This window comes from Arvicola amphibius, chromosome 6 (assembly GCF_903992535.2).
Source record: "Arvicola amphibius chromosome 6, mArvAmp1.2, whole genome shotgun sequence".
In the NCBI taxonomy this organism is placed as follows: Eukaryota; Metazoa; Chordata; class Mammalia; order Rodentia; family Cricetidae; genus Arvicola; species Arvicola amphibius.
This window is the reverse complement of record NC_052052.2, coordinates 1,409,290-1,425,000: the sequence shown is the minus strand read 5'-3', so window position 1 is coordinate 1,425,000 and position 15,711 is coordinate 1,409,290. Positions and strand designations below refer to the sequence as shown.

The following is a 15,711-nucleotide window of genomic DNA, read 5'->3' as shown; positions in this document are numbered from 1 at the left end:
TCCAAAGTGATCCCAGACAATTTCATATAATTCTGCCACAAAATAAAAATGAAGAGAGAGCTGGGAATATAGCTCAGTGGCAAAGCCTTGCATGGGCAAGGTCGGGATTGCAGCCCCAGAACCCTCAAAATAAATGAATCCCCTGGTTCAAGTCTCACGAGGTGCTCCCCAGACCCTCAAAAAACAAATCCCCTGGTTCATGTCTCACGGGGTGCTCCCCAGACCCTCAAAAACGAATTCCCTGGTTCACGTCTCATGGGGTGCTCCCCAGACCCGAGAGGCCATGCTCACCAGCCCACCTGTTCTCCAGGGCAGGCAGCAGCCTAGGGTTTAAACTGAATGCTGTGAGCTGACAGAATAGCGGGGCAGTAGGGTCAGTGGTAGCTGTCATTGATACTGGAGGTTTTGAGTCACCACCTCCCAGGAGTTTAGATGGAGGGACCCATGGGAGCAGATGGGAAAATATAGAGGCTCCCAGATCCCATTTGACAGTAAGAATGGCAAACTCTTCGACTCTGAGCCAAACCACATCTCCACTGCAGTGTGGTGCTGGAGCAGCCCAGGGCAGCAGTCGTGCTCCGCAGCATATGGAAGTTTCCATCCAGGGTCTCCAAGGTGCTCATCACCCAGAATTCACACGGTTGAAAGCTGTCTCCTCAATTGCAGCAGACCCAACCTCAGCGACGGGAAGCTTCACAGTGTTGTGTTGTTCCTGCCTCTGCCAGAGAAACCCAGGGTGAAGTCCTGCCTCTCAGGCACCACGCCAGGAGCTGCATAGTTCTGGTGCACAGATAAAGCTCAACATAGACCAAGGAGTTGGGTCCTTCATGCTGTTGGGACCTCCTCCCCCAACCCAAACACCTCAAGCAATGATACCTGCAAGGGCTCCAGTTCCCTGGCCACCGGTCCTGTAACACAAAGACATCAGGTCATGGGAGAGGGTGAAGCAAGACTGGCCAGGAGAGATGGGTACACAGCAATAAAGAACCCACATTCTGGGCTCCCAGCTGTGTGGTCTACCCTCATAGTCTGACCTTCTCAAGAGAGGAAGTGAGCGTGGACATGTGTCACAACCCACAGGAGGCCCACCTTCCTGTAGGCCAAAGTCAACTTGACAAGAGTTGGGGTTCACTCACTCCCATGAGTAGGGGATGGGGATGGGCTGTCTGACCCACCTCGGAGACTAGGAAGAGGCCACCTATACTGGAAACATCCAGAGGTGAGCACACAGGAGTATGCTTCCTCACTGCCAAGAGTGTGGCCTGTTTGGCCCTTGGTGGGTTTTTTGTTTGTTTTTTTTGGGGGGGGTCTTTATTTTTTTTCTCATTTTTTTTCTTAAAAATTTCCATCTCCTCCCCTCCTCCTCCCGCTTCCCTCCCCTCTTGGACTTAACATAGTGAAGGGAAACCCTGTTTTGTTTTTTTTTGTTTTTTTTTTTTTTTGCTTCCCTGAACCATGATGAGCTTCCCAGGCCTGAGTTGGTCTGCAAGCAGGTTTCTGGTACCCAGCTCAGCACAGCATGGCTGAGTCAGAGGAAGGAGAAAAGGAAGGGAGGGAGAAGGTGGGGGAGGGAGAGAAGGGGAAAGAGGGGAGGGCCCCAGAGAGGTCACCTGACAGCTGGGTTCTGGGGAAAGCCCATCATTAGCCATCGCACAAAGAGGGACCCAAACCCTGCAAGGACCCTTGGGATCCCTCCTGGGGTTGTAAGACTTGAAAGGATGCTCACTGGTACGTGATGTCTTTCTTCTAATGTAGACGACTATTACGACAACCACCAACACCAAAATAAAGCCCAAAGGGCTGAAACAAATAAAGTAGAATAGCCCGGAGAAGGAGCAGGTGGCATCTGTGCTGCTGGTCCCATGTTCTGCTTTCTGATACCATGCATCGCACCTAGGAGAGAGGAGCCAAGGGACTCAGTGGGGACCTAGGCCGGGGAACAGGTCAGCAGACTGGGCGCTGTTAGGGGGCAGGGCTAAGGCAGGGTCCATGAAGCTCAGGTCGGCCACAGTCATCAAGCCCCTTTATGGGGAGACAGAGAAAGGAAGAAATAAGAGAAAAGGAAAACCAATGAAGGAGCAGGGCGGAAAAAGGGAAGGAGGGAGAGAGGAAGGGAGGGAGGGAGAGAGGAAGGGAGGGAAGGAGGGAGGGAGGGAGGGAGGGGAGAGGGAGGGAGAGAGGGAGGGAGGGAGAGAGGAAGGGAGGGAGGGAGGGAGAGAGGGAGGGAGGGAGGGAAGGAGAGAGGAAGGGAGGGAAGGAGGGAGGGAGGGAGAGAGGAAGGGAGGAAGGGAGGGAGGGAGGGAGGGAGAGAGAAAGGGAGGGAGGGAAGGAGAGTGAGGGGGTTCGCGGGGCAAAGCTGGGAACTGACTGACAGCAGTGAAGAGAGACAAGGAGAGAAGGGACCACTGGGCCCTTCCCTAGGGAAGCCACACCTGAAAACCCAAGGACACGTAGCAACCCTCCTCTGAGCAACCCTCCCTGCATTCTCCTGTGAGCTTTAGGGTCTCAGGCCCTCATTTAAAGAGGTCCTGGCTCAGGTGGAGATGGGACCTCACCTGAGGTCATCATTGTGATGGTTTGAATGAAAAGGCCCCCATAGGCTCATGGTGGCCCCATTGGCAGGTGTGGCCTCCTTAGAGTAGGTGTGGCTGTGTCACTGGGGGCCGACTTTGGGTTTCCAGATGCTCAAGAGGGGCCCAGTGTTACCCTCTTCTTTCTTCTGCTTGCTGATCCAGATGTAAAACTCTCAGCTACCTCTCCAGCACCATATGCATGAAGCCCTGCTGCCTGCCATGATGATAATGAACTAACCTCTGAACTCTAAGCCAGCCCCAATTAAATGTTTTCCTTTATAAGAGTTGCCAGGTTCATGGTATCTCTTCACAGCAATAGAAACCCAAACTAAAACGATAATGCCCATATCCATGACTCCCAGGTGCGACATTCATATGGTAGAAACTGGCCACAGTCTGTGACCTCTTGCCTAAGGCCCAATGGTCTCTGAGAGCACAGGCTCCCCCATGCTGTTCTGACTGCTGCCTATCAAGGGTGCAGCTCTGCAGGCTTTGGGTGCTCCTCTCCCCGGGGAACAGGATAGCTCCTTCCCCAGGGTACAGGTCACACCTACTTGGTCCAGGGCAGACATTCCTCCTGAGCCCCTCCAAGTGAGAAGGTCCCTGTCGGGCAGTCAGCACAGACAGTGTCCTGGATGTGATTACCTGAGGGTCAGAGAGAGACAAACAGAAAACACTGGGCTCAGGTTGGTAGGAAGCTGGATTTCCCTGGGGCGAGGCCTGGGTCTGTCTGCTCTGGAACCTTCCAGCACATAATTCTCTGAGCACTGTGGTAGCAGACAACACCCTGAGAATGTGTGAGAGGGGTTGGGTGATTCTAGGACATCCTGGGCAAGGAAAGGACCTGATTTAATAATCCAGGGGTCCTTTGGGTGTCCTGGCCAGATTCCAGATGAAAAGCAAAGACTGGCCTCACACTCACATAGTAGCAAGGTTGCCCTAGGTTACCCTACAAGTCAGGCTCCCTGCTAGGCATCAGAGTTGAGGCTGGATAGCTGAGGTTAGACCAGAAGTGAGAGTCATTGGTGCTGCTCCAGGTCCCCTTCCCTCCTCTGTCCTCTGTCCTCTTCCTGACTCTCACAGAAAGCCTCTTCCCTGCCCCGAATCTCCCAGATTCCCTGCCCTGAATCTCCCAGATTCCCTGCCCTCTCCTGCCTGTCCCTGCCTTGTGTGTCTCCTGTCATCCCTGCCTCCTGCCCTCTCCTGCCATCTCTGCCCTCTCTGCCCCTTCTCTCACCCTCCCCATCTTCTGCTTCTCCCCCTCCCTTCCCCTGTCTGCCTATAGCTCTCCTGCCTCTCCTGCCAGCAGGACTCCTCTGGGGTGAGTGGCCTGGGGTGGTCAAGGTTTCAGCTCCTTCTGCAATCCCTGAGCTGGACAGTTCTGGACACCAGGCAGCAGGGGAACTGGGACAAGAATGGCCTCAGAGGAGGAACCCACAGTCAGCCAGCTCACCTCTCTCTAGTACCCTCTGTCCCAGAGAGCAGTTGGTGTGTGGCAAGCACGTGGAACAGTGGTCTCCCTCCTGGGTCTCACAGAAGTAGCCTGGGATACAGCGGCACACAGTGTCCTCCCTGCTGGAGCACTCCCGCCAGGTCACTAGGCCCATGTCTGCCGTCAGAGACAGGGCGATGAGAACTCCCGTCCGTCCTCCACCTGTCCCAGTGCACCTGGGCCTGCCTTGCGCACAGCCCACCTCCACAAAGCTCCTACCTGGATCACAGACTCCGCAGGACAGGCATTCGCTCAGGCCATTTGCATGGGCAGTATATGTCTGTGGGGGACAGGGGGCACACACTATGCCTGTCCAATTACTGCAGGCATGCTTCACATGGTAACCTGCAGTCACAGACCACAGTTCCTCAGTGCTGGGGGTAGCCTGCAGAAGCCTACCCCTGTACCCTCACCGGGAACTCCGGCAGCTATGGCATTGACCAAAACAATGACCCCACAGGACCCATTGGCCCATCTGCCTTCTGTGTATCCTCTATGGATGATTCAGAAGTTCACAGTGTGGGGCCTCCTAATTCACCCAGGACTGCCTCTGACCACAGCCCATTTTCACTCTCAGCCTCCCGTTAAGCTGGGCCTTCCCTATGTCCCAGGTCCACCCTACAGGGTGCCACCACAAAGGCCCCAGAGGCTGAGGAATCCAGACCACCAGGGGATGTCCCCGGACTGAACACTGTACAGCCTGGACCCACTGGGCCACTGGACTGGGCACCTAGAGGCCAAGAGACTCGGTCCAGGAGTTTCCCTGGCACGGCTCTGCTCCTGGAGCTGCTCCTACCTGGGCTGCACATGGGGCAGCACTGGTCCCCTACAGAATACTCCTCCTCTTTGCATAAGGGCTCAACAGCGACACAGGACAGGAAGTTCAAAAGGAAGACACACAGCCCCTGGGAGAGGGAATGAGCATTGGAGAGGACAATCTTCCCTCCATTCCTATGGCTCCCTCCCTCCCCCAGCAGGGCGGGGGCGGGGACAGTTCTTCAGGATCCCAGGGAGAGCAGCTGTGTCTGTGGTCAGTCGCATACTTGAGCAAACAGGAGAGACATTCTGGCTCCTGCTGGCCTGGCCTGATGTCTACCTCCACGGTAGGAAGGTGCTTGTCCTCAGGGGCAGAGCTGCACAGTGCTGACCTTTTTCTGCAGGGCCTACCAAGTGCCACCATGCCCAGGGCACCACCACCTGCTCTTGAATGAGAGCCACAGCAGGTGTCTGTGAGGGGAGCCCCCTGGGGCCAGCCTGCCTGTAGGCTCCCAACATAGGGTTGTCCTTAATTGCCTCCAGAGATCTGGACATCCAGGACAAAGAGTCCCGGGAGCTTGTGTTCCCAAGAGAACCTAGGTGACCTCACTGTGGACAGGAAATGGCTGGTGTGATCTGTGCTATGGCTGGAGCTCGGCTTGGGAGGACAGAGCTTGGGGACAGGAAAAGGCTCAAGGACTCACCAGCCTGAAGGTGTTGGCTGTGGGGGCCTGGCTCCAGGGTGAAGACTCCCATCCTGGCAGAGGTTCCATGCTCCTGACCAAGATACTGAAGGCCCGGAGCCCCGTGGGCCTGGGCTGCACACAAATACCTCCTCAGCTCATTAGCAAGAAGGGAAAATGAAAGAGAAACCCAGTCAGCCAGAGGGAGGTACCAAGAGTAATGAGGAGGGTGATTTGGGAGGGCCAGTCCCAGAACACCAGAGGAAGCCTCAGCCACAGCAGTAGCAGTACGAGAACACTAGCGAGTCCCCCTTCGTACAGTCCCAGCCTGCAGGGACACCCTGTGGAAGCTTGTCTGCCCCCCAGGGCACTTCAAATACTTCGGTGCTGGTCTTGAGTTTTCTGACAAAGGAAACTCAGCCTCAAGCAACGGGGAACTTTGCTGACCCACCTCCCAACACAGCCCTCTCACAGGACCCTTCCCCAGAAGCTTCTAGTCACTTCCCAGTCACCATGTGAGGGTTCTTCCCCAATGCCGCTTGCACGGCCCAGTTCCTCAGCCTACACACTTCTGAGTACATGGGGCCCTAAGAATAGGAGCCAACCTTTATCCCTCGAAGGGGTGAAGCAGGGGTGAAGCAGGGGTGAAGCGGGACTTCTTATCGCCGTCCCCCCAGGCAGAACAGTCCTTCTGCAACTGCTGGTGGGGCTTCTCACTACAGAGTAGTGTGTGGGCCCAGATCCACCCTCTTTGAGCATGAACCTCAGTGAGCCTGGAGTTGGGGTCTACTATAGACCTAGGCTCCAAAGAGGACTGAGCAACCCCAACAGAACGCAGGAAACCAAGTTCCTTAAGGTCCTTCAACCTGCGCTGTTGGCTCTATCCCCTCTGTGGTCCATTAATTAACCACAGATCAATGTTCTGTCCTCATAGGCGTGACTGGCACCCAGCCCTGGGCTTGCCTACACCTAGGATATAACCTGTTCAGGAAACACTGTGAGCCAGCCTAGAGGACAAACACTGTGAAGCTTCCTGTCGCTGAGGTTGGGTCTGCTGCAATTGAGGAGGAGACAGCTTTCAACCGTGTGAATTCTGGGTGATGAGCACCTTGGAGACCCTGGATGGAAACTTCCATACGCTGTGGAGCACGGCTGCTGCCCTGGGCTGCTCCAGCACCGCACTGCAGTGGAGATGTGGTTTGGCTCAGAGTCGAAGAGTTTGCCATTCTTACTGTCAAATGGGATCTGGGAGCCTCTACATTTTCCCATCTGCCCCCATGGGTCCCTCCATCTAAACTCCTGGGAGGCGGACCCACCCACAGCAATTTCTGGGTCCTAGTTTGGATTACTACTGCTTCTGCGATGAAACACCATGACCAAAAGCACGTTGGGAAGGAAAGGGTTTATTTGGCTTGAACTTCCACAGTATTGTTCATCACTGAAGGAAGTCAGGATAGGAACTCAGCAAGGCGGGACCCTGGAGGCTGGAGCTGATGCAGAGGCCATGGAGGGGTGCTGCTTTCCAGCTTGCTGTCCATTGATTGCTCAGCCCGCCTTTTTAGAGAACCAGGATCACTAGCCCAGGGATGGCACCACCCACAATGGGCTGGGCCCTCCACCATCAATAATTAATGAAGAAAATGCTCTTTGGCCAAATCTTACGGAAGTATGTTTTCAGTTGAGATTCCCTCCTTTCAGATGACTCCAGCTTGTGTCAAGTTGACATAAAACTAGCCAGGACACTAGCCCACAGTCCCCCAGAATCCCACCCCAGAGGGACACCAAAGAGTCTGCTGTATGTTACAGAGGCTGTTCCATCCACACAGCCCCTCATGTGCTCTGTCTGTAGCAGACAGTTCAGGGGTACAAGTCAAAAAGGGTAAAAGCAGGACATGGGGACAGGGACACGCCACTACAGACTACAGGCACTGGGGTCAGACAGCGTTGCTCAGGTATCTCCTGCAACGCTATCCACTAGTAAGGGTCACGCTGGCTACAGCCACTAGCGTCCTCAGGTCACAACTGGAGACCCAGAGAGGAAAAGATGGGTTGCTAGGGCAGGAGGACTGTTTCTATATGGGCATGAACAGAGGTGCCCTGTCAGGCCGGAGAGGCTTTGTGCTGACCTCCACGGGTAAAGAGGTTGGCACTCCCAGTCCCCGAGGCCCTGAAGTGGGGGACCAGACAGGGGTCAGGTTATGAGTGCCTTCATGAGATAGATTCTCACCACTCATTTTCCAACCTTGTAGTCTGAGGCCCTGTGAGAGGGTAACCTCCTCCTGTGGTGGCATTTCAGTTGTATTTTAATAAATAAAGCCTGCCTGAAAATCAGAGAGTAAAACAGCCCCGCTGGTCAGCCTTACGGACCAGGTAATCCCAGTAGCCACACTAGTTGCCATAGAAACCAGGCAGTGCAAGCCTTTAATCCCAGTGGCTCACACCTTTAATCCCAGCCCTAGAGAGAATTATAAAACGGGAAGGAAACAACTCTCAACAAGCAGTCTCATTCTGAGATTCTGGAGGCAGGATCACCATTTCGGACTGAGGTAGAGGTAAAGGCTAGTGGCTGGTTGCTTGCTTTTGGATCTTCAGGTTGAACCCCAAATTCTCCCTCTGAGTTCTTATTAATTGTGCTTCATTTTCCATTTCTTGCTCTGGCAGCCCAACATAGCACTGTAGGAGTTTCCAAGGAAGGGAAGGGCAGCCCCTGTACCCCATCCCATGCGTGAGCCTACAGCTCACGGGTGCCTCAGAACACAAAGAAGGCTCTGGGCTGCTAGAATGTCTCCATGTCTTCTGACTGGGAGGCCAGAGGATTCTGATGAGATCCCTGAATCCAGTACAGCACCTCAAAGACCACACACACACACACACACCATTAGGTTCCCGAGCCACCATTTCCAGAAGATACAAAATCAGAGACCATCCATCAGTCAGGAACCTGGGACACCAGCAAGAGACAGGAGCTACTGATACCGTGAGCACCTAGCTGAAGTGGGAATTCCCAGTTTGCTCAGCCCCTCCACCAGATGCCAGCACAAAGGCCATTTTATCTATGTACGGATGTTGGCCTAAACAGAAGGACTTCTGTGAGATCCATTCCTATGCCTTATAACTCTCCAACCTGTGTAGGATTACCTCACCATCTCTTGAATGAAAGCTAAGGGTGACTGTGGTGTTATCAAAGAGGAAAAAGAATGAGCAGTCTCTGTTTACAGGTGCCCAGCCACTCATTCAATCCCGGCCATCCCATACCCATCGCCAGATAAACTCTGCTGGGTCCCCAGTGACAAACCAGACAGCAGAGGCCAGATCCAGGTCTTACCCACCTACAAAGCATTTGCTAGTGGCTGCCACCTGCTGGTTTTGCCCCCTGACTTCAGCCACTGACAGATGGACAGGTGCCAACATCCTTGGGCTCTTGCTTCCTGTCCCCATGTGCTCTGAGACCCCCAAGATCCCTTTGGTTATCCTAGCCAGACACCCTGAGGCCAGGCTCTTGCTGGGTGCCCACCTGATATGGGGGAGGCTGAGAGGTTGGAGAGGGGGTCACAACAGCCCTTCCCCCAACTGAAGATGGGAAACTGAGGCAGAAGGAGATCTGATCACAGACACAGACACCCCTGCCAAGACTCTGATCTCCTCAGGGCAGAAGACCCAAGCCAAAGCCTGTCTCTACCATCTAGACATCCGCTGGAGGATATCCCCTAATCTCAGTGTGACCTCCGCAGGGGCTGCCCATCCCTGCCGTCCCCCTAGTACATTGACCCCATCAGGGAAGTCTCCAGCATCTGGAATTTCCCCTATGGTATTTCTTCTTTCTCTTGTCAGGATGGTGGGAAGCAAAATGCAGTAAACATCTGATCTCAGTTCTGGGAAAGGAAGGTGAGGTCCTGACTCACACTAGTGCTCTTGTCCGTTTACCTTGAAGTCCGGCACCAAGATTCCCTAGTGAGGGGACCATTCTAAAACGGCTCCCTCCCGTGGTTCAGTGCTGGGCCGTATCTGGCAAATGAGCTGCTGCAGGATGAGGATGGCACAGGGTAAAAGACAGTCTCTGTTAGGGCACACGTTGAGCCGGCTGGTCCGCTGCTGGTGAGGCGTGCCAGGCGCCAGTAGTGCCAGCCATGAGCACAGACACACTCCGCACTGAGAGAGCTGTGTGTTATGTGGGGAATGGGAAGAGTAGCTCTGAGGAACAGACCCTGACTGAGGTCATCCGGGAGAGAACTACCGAGAAGTCAGACGTGATGGGGAGGCTAAGTACGGAGATGGCTGGGCTGGGCTGGGCTGGGCTGGGCTGGGCTGGGTGAGAGCAGGGGGGCCCACTCCAGCTGTCATGGTGGAGGCAGACTGGACAGGGAGGCTCTGCACAGCAGCTGCACAGAGAGCAGAGGTGCAGGGTGTGCTGCACAGTCAGGAAGATGCTGGCAGAGAGAGAAGCCCCGGGGGTTTCCAGGACTCAGACGCTGAGGCAGAAGCGTGTGACACCCAGGCTTGGTCTTTGGTTCAGCTCCAAGCTCTGGCTGCTGCCTCGCCCAACATTGCCACAACTCAGTGGCCCTCTTATCTCCCCCGCCCCTGCCTACCTTTGGCCACCTTCCTCTGGAACTACAGGATCAGGAACCAGGATAGACACCAACTGTCTGCACCTTACCTTCCTGGCCGCCTGGTACCAGTCCTGAGCTCCAAGGAAGTCCTTGAAAGCCCTCCCTCCAGCCCCGCTGTCCTGCCCCTGAGCCCGTAAACACACCTCTCTCCAGGCAGTGCTTAGGGACACTTCACAGGCTGCCAGAACATCCCAGTCTCCCCTCTCCTTCACCCTTGGGTGCCTCTTGCCAGCGCCTGCTCTTTGCCCACCCATTTCTACAGTGCCTTTTTGGATTCAGCTCCATCCTTGTGGCCCCCTTGAATCCCTGTTCGTCTTGCTTGCTTGCTAACCCAGAGACTCCACTTTCCTCTCTAGCCTGTGCATTCATCATCAGTTGCAAGGACACTCACAGCCCTCACGTTAAGCCTGGCCCTTCCACCTTGCACAGAGGCACCCTGAGCCAGGGTCACAGCCCTGAAGGAGTTAAGAGGCTTCAGACATGACAAGGTGCCAGAGCTGAGCCTCTACCCTGTACCACTCCTAGACAGCTCGAGGAGACAGCCACAGAGGACCAGCGGGGGGGGGGGGGCGTCCTGTCTCTCGGATCATTGGACCCCCTGACCTTTCTATTACAAACTGGACCTAGGAAAGAGCCACGGTCATTGATCCATGGAGCTTTCCAGGAGCTACAGCTGCCTTCTGCAGAGAGGGAACGGGGCGTCTGTGAAGACAGGGATGGAAAAAGGCAAGGGTACTCATCTTGGGAAGGAGAAACTGAGCACCCCCTGGAGGAGACATCCTGAGGGTCAGTACTGGACACCCCATGAAGGCTAAGAAGACAGTTGTAGATGGAGCGATGGGCTGTGTCCCACCACCCGACTAGCTTTATACCCGAAATAATTACACAGAAACTGTATTTTTTTTTAAATACTGCCTGGCCCATTAGTTTGAGACTCTTAATAGTTAATTTTTATATCTTGCTTTAACCCATATTTAGTAGTCTGTGTAGCACCACGAGGTGGTGTCTTACCAGGAAAGATCTTAACCTGTGTCCACCTTGGAGAGGAGAGGCATGGAGACTACATATGGCGGCTGTCTGAAGCGTCTACCCCCTGCCTTTTACCCAGCATTTTGTTCTGTATACTCCGCCTACCTAATTTTCTGTCTCTTAAAGGGCTAAGGCAGTTTTTTTTATTAATAATGAAAGTAACACATACACACTCCTCCATCATTTTCCCTTTTTCTGTTTAAACAAAAAAGTAAGGCTTTAACTTTAACATAGTAAAATTACATGTAACAAAACAGTTATCAAGCAAGAATTACAGTTACAATACTTAGGTCTATTTTATCTTTTATCATAACTAAGGAAAGCTATAACTATTGAACCATTTTTCAACTCCATCAAAGACTTCAGAAGGACTACTTAAGTAAACAAGAAATATGCAGCTTTCAAACTCTAGAAATGACCAGAGGACAACTCGCTGCCTAGACAGTCACCCAAAGTTCCTCTGTACCGTTGGGGCATCCATCTTTGGCCTTTAGGCCCATAGTGTCCAGCAGACATTTCCATGAAGCAGGAAATTCCAAAGACAGTTCAGTCACTTTCTGCTGTGTCCTGCAGAATGTCTCGCAGACTCTTTCACGAATCAGGAACCCCAAAAGACCATCTCACCTTTAGGCAAGTTCAGCAGTCCTCTTTTTGTGGATTCTTTGTGTCCAGTTTATGCAACAGTCCAGGCAAGAGCAGTTTCTTGCCCAAATGGCTATCAAACTCCATAAGGAGCTTCTTCAATGCCCATCCTCCTCTTGAAGTAGATTGGTGTTGTCAGGAGCAGACGTGTCTCATTGTCATGAAAAACCCTAAGTTATTAAAACATTAAATGCCATGTTCTGTAGTCTTTGAAAGATATGAAGAATGTCTATCTAACTGACATATATCTCTATATATCTAGAAAATCTAACTAACATGACTACAAGCTTGACTATTATTGATGATTATCCATTAACAACCTATATTTTTTAATTATACATTTCATTCTTAAGTGAACTACACAATCATAATAGCTTAATCAAGATCAGAAATACATATACATATAACAAAATTGACCTTAAAATCTATACCAATGCAAATTACTCATATCTATATCATATCCCCCTTTAAATGTAAAGGAACATTTATAAACAATATTTGGGAAAATGGGAAGAGCAGTTTTTAGACACTCCTCCATCAGACAGTGTATGATGACCTCAATGGACATCCCTCTTCTGTTAGAACTGCCCACCAGGGAAAACTATTTGGAAAATCGTTTGTAAGTCGGAAGTATGTTTACATCAACTCCCAGTTTGATTCAGAAATAGCCAAGCATGAGGAATGTGTACAAGGAGGCACATGGCTACCCTGAGAATAATGGGGATACTGGAAACAGTTCTTGTAAGGAGGGGTGGCAAACCCAGACACCAAGTTCTCAGCACTAAAGACGTTTTTTACCCTAGAGGGTCAAGAGAGGTGGGGGGCTGCCTCTGGGCTGGACCAAGGCAGACAGGCAGCAGGCAGCAAGTGGGTGTGTTTTGCAGAAATGGATTTTTTAATATTTATTTATTTTTATTATGTATACAATATTCTGTCTGCATGTATGCCTGAAGGCCAGAAGAGGGCACCAGACCTCATTACAGATGGTTGTGAGCCACCATGTGGTTGCTGGGAATTGAACTCAGGACCTTTGGAAGAGCAGGCAATGCTCTTAACCGCAGAGCCATCTCTCCAGCCCAGGAATGGATTTTTATGGAGAAAAAGGTGGGGTCTGTGTTACGGTGACTTGGTAAGTCCTGATTGAACAGGTTAGCCAGAATAGTTGTGTAATTAATTTTGATTGCTGGACTTTGGTGTTTAGTCTCAGGAGTGAGTCAGCAGCCATGCAGACTAGCTTTGGGGATGTATTGAGCTGTTTTTAGCAAGGCCGAGAGAAGAGTAAAGGACAAAGCCTGTCAGCACCATGTTTGCCGTGCTTGGGACTGTTAGATCTTCAGTGCACACGCTCACCAAAACAGACCTGGTAGAGTCAGGCTTGTTGGCACATACCTGTCCCAGCACTCTGGGTGCTGACAGGAGGACTGTGAGTCTGGATGACACAGAGAACCCACCACCTCTGACACAGACACAAAGAGATCCTGTCTCCAAAAAGGAAACAAAGAAAGTGGGGGAAAGAGAAGTGGTTAGCTTGAAACTGAAAATGCATGAATCAACTGTTTTTAAAGATTGGGCAGCATGAAAAAGCACAGGAGAAGAGTCATAGGAGTCACGGGTCAGCATTTGTAGAGCTTTGTGGTGTCTGCATGGAGGCCTGGACATGTTGCCTTGCAGGCCTCGGAGATGTTAAATAGTGCACAGAAGGGAGGAAACAGGAACACGCAGGTGGTCAGCTGTGTGTGCTGAGCACTCCCCTGAGCCCTGAACAGCAGGCTGCTGGAGAGCTAGGGGGTGTAGGTCCAACTTGGAGAGCTCCGAAGAGCCGGTGTGGGGCTACTTTGGGAGTAAGTCGGGCAGCCAGTGAGCCCTGGGAAGGCCAGGATTTGAGTCCTAGAGAAGAACCACGGGAATGCTGCGTAATATGGAGAGCGGCTGCAGGGAGGGCAAAGTGAGACCACGCTGGCTGCGCGCTAGCACAGGATACAGCATCCCTCAGAGGTGGCGCCTCCCCGCCCTGCAGAATCCAGGCCAAGTAGTTAAATGGTGTCTAGCATTTGGCCAGAAATTACTAGTCATCTACAGAGTAGAAAAATGTGGCTGGACCTGGGATATTAGACCTCATACTGCCTGTTATGAAAGAGGCCAATGGGCAGAGACAGTACTTTATCAGGGAACTGGCTATCTGAGAAGGCAGCCTTTCAATGCTGGAAAGGTGGCTTGGGGGTTAAGAGCACTTGCTGTTCTTGCAGTGAACCAGAGGTCAGTTCCCAGCACCCACAATGGACACCCCACACTACCTTCAGCTCCAGAGGATCTGATGCTCTTGTCTGGCTTCCATAGGCACCTGCACTCATGTGCATGTGCCCACACACATACTCATAAATAAATGATAAGATAAATTTTTTAAAAAAAAATTAAAAAAAAAAAGAATAGCAAAGTGGGTTTATAATCCCAGCACTGGGGTGGGGAGGGGCATATAAAAGAAGGTTCCAGCCGGGCGGCGGTGGCGCACGCCTTTAATCCCAGCACTCGGGAGGCAGAGGCAGGCGGATCTCTGTGAGTTCGAGACCAGCCTGGTCTACAAGAGCTAGTTCCAGGACAGGCTCCAAAGCTACAGAGAAATCCTGTCTCGAAAAAAAAAAAAAAAGAAAAGAAAAGAAAAGAAAAGAAGGTTCCAGGCCAGCCTGAACATCACAGTGAGACGTCATGTCAAAATAACGGTAATAGAACAGCAACGAAAGCAAAGACGTCGATGGTGTGCTCTAACGTCTCTAGCACTGTAGTGAAGTCCAGTCTCTGGATAGACCCTGACTGGAAATGTCCCACCTGCAAGACCAAGAGGAAACGTAAGAAAACATGTTTGCGACCTTGAGCGGGTAAGGGTATCTTTGAGTGGAGAGAAATCACACAAGCAGGTAAACAAGCGAAGCTGGGCTTTGTGAAGACAGAGGACGTCTGTCTGTCAGCACTTCAGAGTCTGTCGTTAAGGAAATGAGAGGCAAGCCACACACCGGGAAAAACCCTCGCAGCACATAGATCACAGAGCCAAAACATGTTTTGAGTTCATATAATTTAATGAGAAGACAAACATGTTATTTGATTTTCTGTAATGGCAACAAAATGCCTCAGATAATCAACGTTTAAAGAGAAAAACTTCTGTCTGCTACCAATGTCCCTAGGGCTTCGAAACGGTAGCGAGACTGAGCACCAAGGCTGAACTAATTGTGGAGGAGGCTGATCACCTGACACAGATGAGGAGCAGAGAGAGAGAGAATCACGGGTCCCATGGTTCCCTTTGAGGCCATGTTTCCAGGAACCTAACTTCTTCCCACTTGGCTCCACTTCCTGCAGGTTCCACCACTACCCATTACTGACCCAAGCTGGGCCTTTGGGTAGCGTGTTAATCTGTAGCAAAAAACAGCCTAGCCTGAGTTTTTAAAGAGTTTTTTGGGGGAGGGGATTTTGTTTTTATTTCATGTGTATGGGAGTTTTGCCTGCTTGTACGTGTGCACAGCACACAAGTTCCCTAATGTCCACAGAGGCCAGAAGAGGCCATCAGTGCCCCTGGAACAGCTATATGATCGCGAGCCATCACGTGGGCTCTGGAACTTGAAGCCTAGTCCTCTATAAGAGCGGTCAGTGCTCTTAACACCTTGAGCCATCTCTCTAGCCCCAACAATCTAGGTTTCCTCCCTCCCTTCTTTCCTCCCTCTCTTCCTTCCTTCTTTCCTTTCTTTTTTCTGACCTGGAACTTGTTCTGTAAACCAGGCTGACCTCAAACTCAGAGACCCACCTGCCTCTGCCTCCTGAGTGTTGTGATCAAAGGTCTGTGTTACCACGACTCACCTAATTTTTCTTAACATAAAAGAGAAAAAGAAAATCTAGTCAAGTGTGGTGGCACAAGCCTTTAATCCCAGCCCTCAGGAGAA

At 51.8% G+C, this 15,711-nt stretch overlaps 1 protein-coding gene across 2 annotated transcripts in view; it reads right to left on the bottom strand.

The window, feature by feature from the left end:
* Tnfrsf14 (TNF receptor superfamily member 14) overlaps positions 1 to 6,377 on the bottom strand; it is a 6,872-nt gene extending 495 nt beyond the window's left edge. Inside the window, exons 1-8 of one of the 2 annotated variants that reach the window (XM_038335238.2) lie at positions 5,526 to 6,377; positions 4,862 to 4,970; positions 4,285 to 4,410; positions 4,027 to 4,182; positions 3,128 to 3,218; positions 1,727 to 1,893; positions 877 to 908; positions 1 to 780 (exon numbers count right to left, since the gene is read on the bottom strand). The exon at positions 1 to 780 is cut by the window's left edge and continues 495 nt beyond it. In XM_038335238.2, coding sequence (XP_038191166.1) covers positions 694 to 780; positions 877 to 908; positions 1,727 to 1,893; positions 3,128 to 3,218; positions 4,027 to 4,182; positions 4,285 to 4,410; positions 4,862 to 4,970; positions 5,526 to 5,594 — 837 coding nt within the window. In that variant the 5' untranslated portion in view covers positions 5,595 to 6,377 and the 3' untranslated portion in view covers positions 1 to 693. The remainder of the gene's footprint in view (positions 781 to 876; positions 909 to 1,726; positions 1,894 to 3,127; positions 3,219 to 4,026; positions 4,183 to 4,284; positions 4,411 to 4,861; positions 4,971 to 5,525) is intronic. The other variant, XM_038335237.2, reaches the window with a different exon arrangement.
* Between the last annotated feature and the right edge of the window lie 9,334 nt (positions 6,378 to 15,711).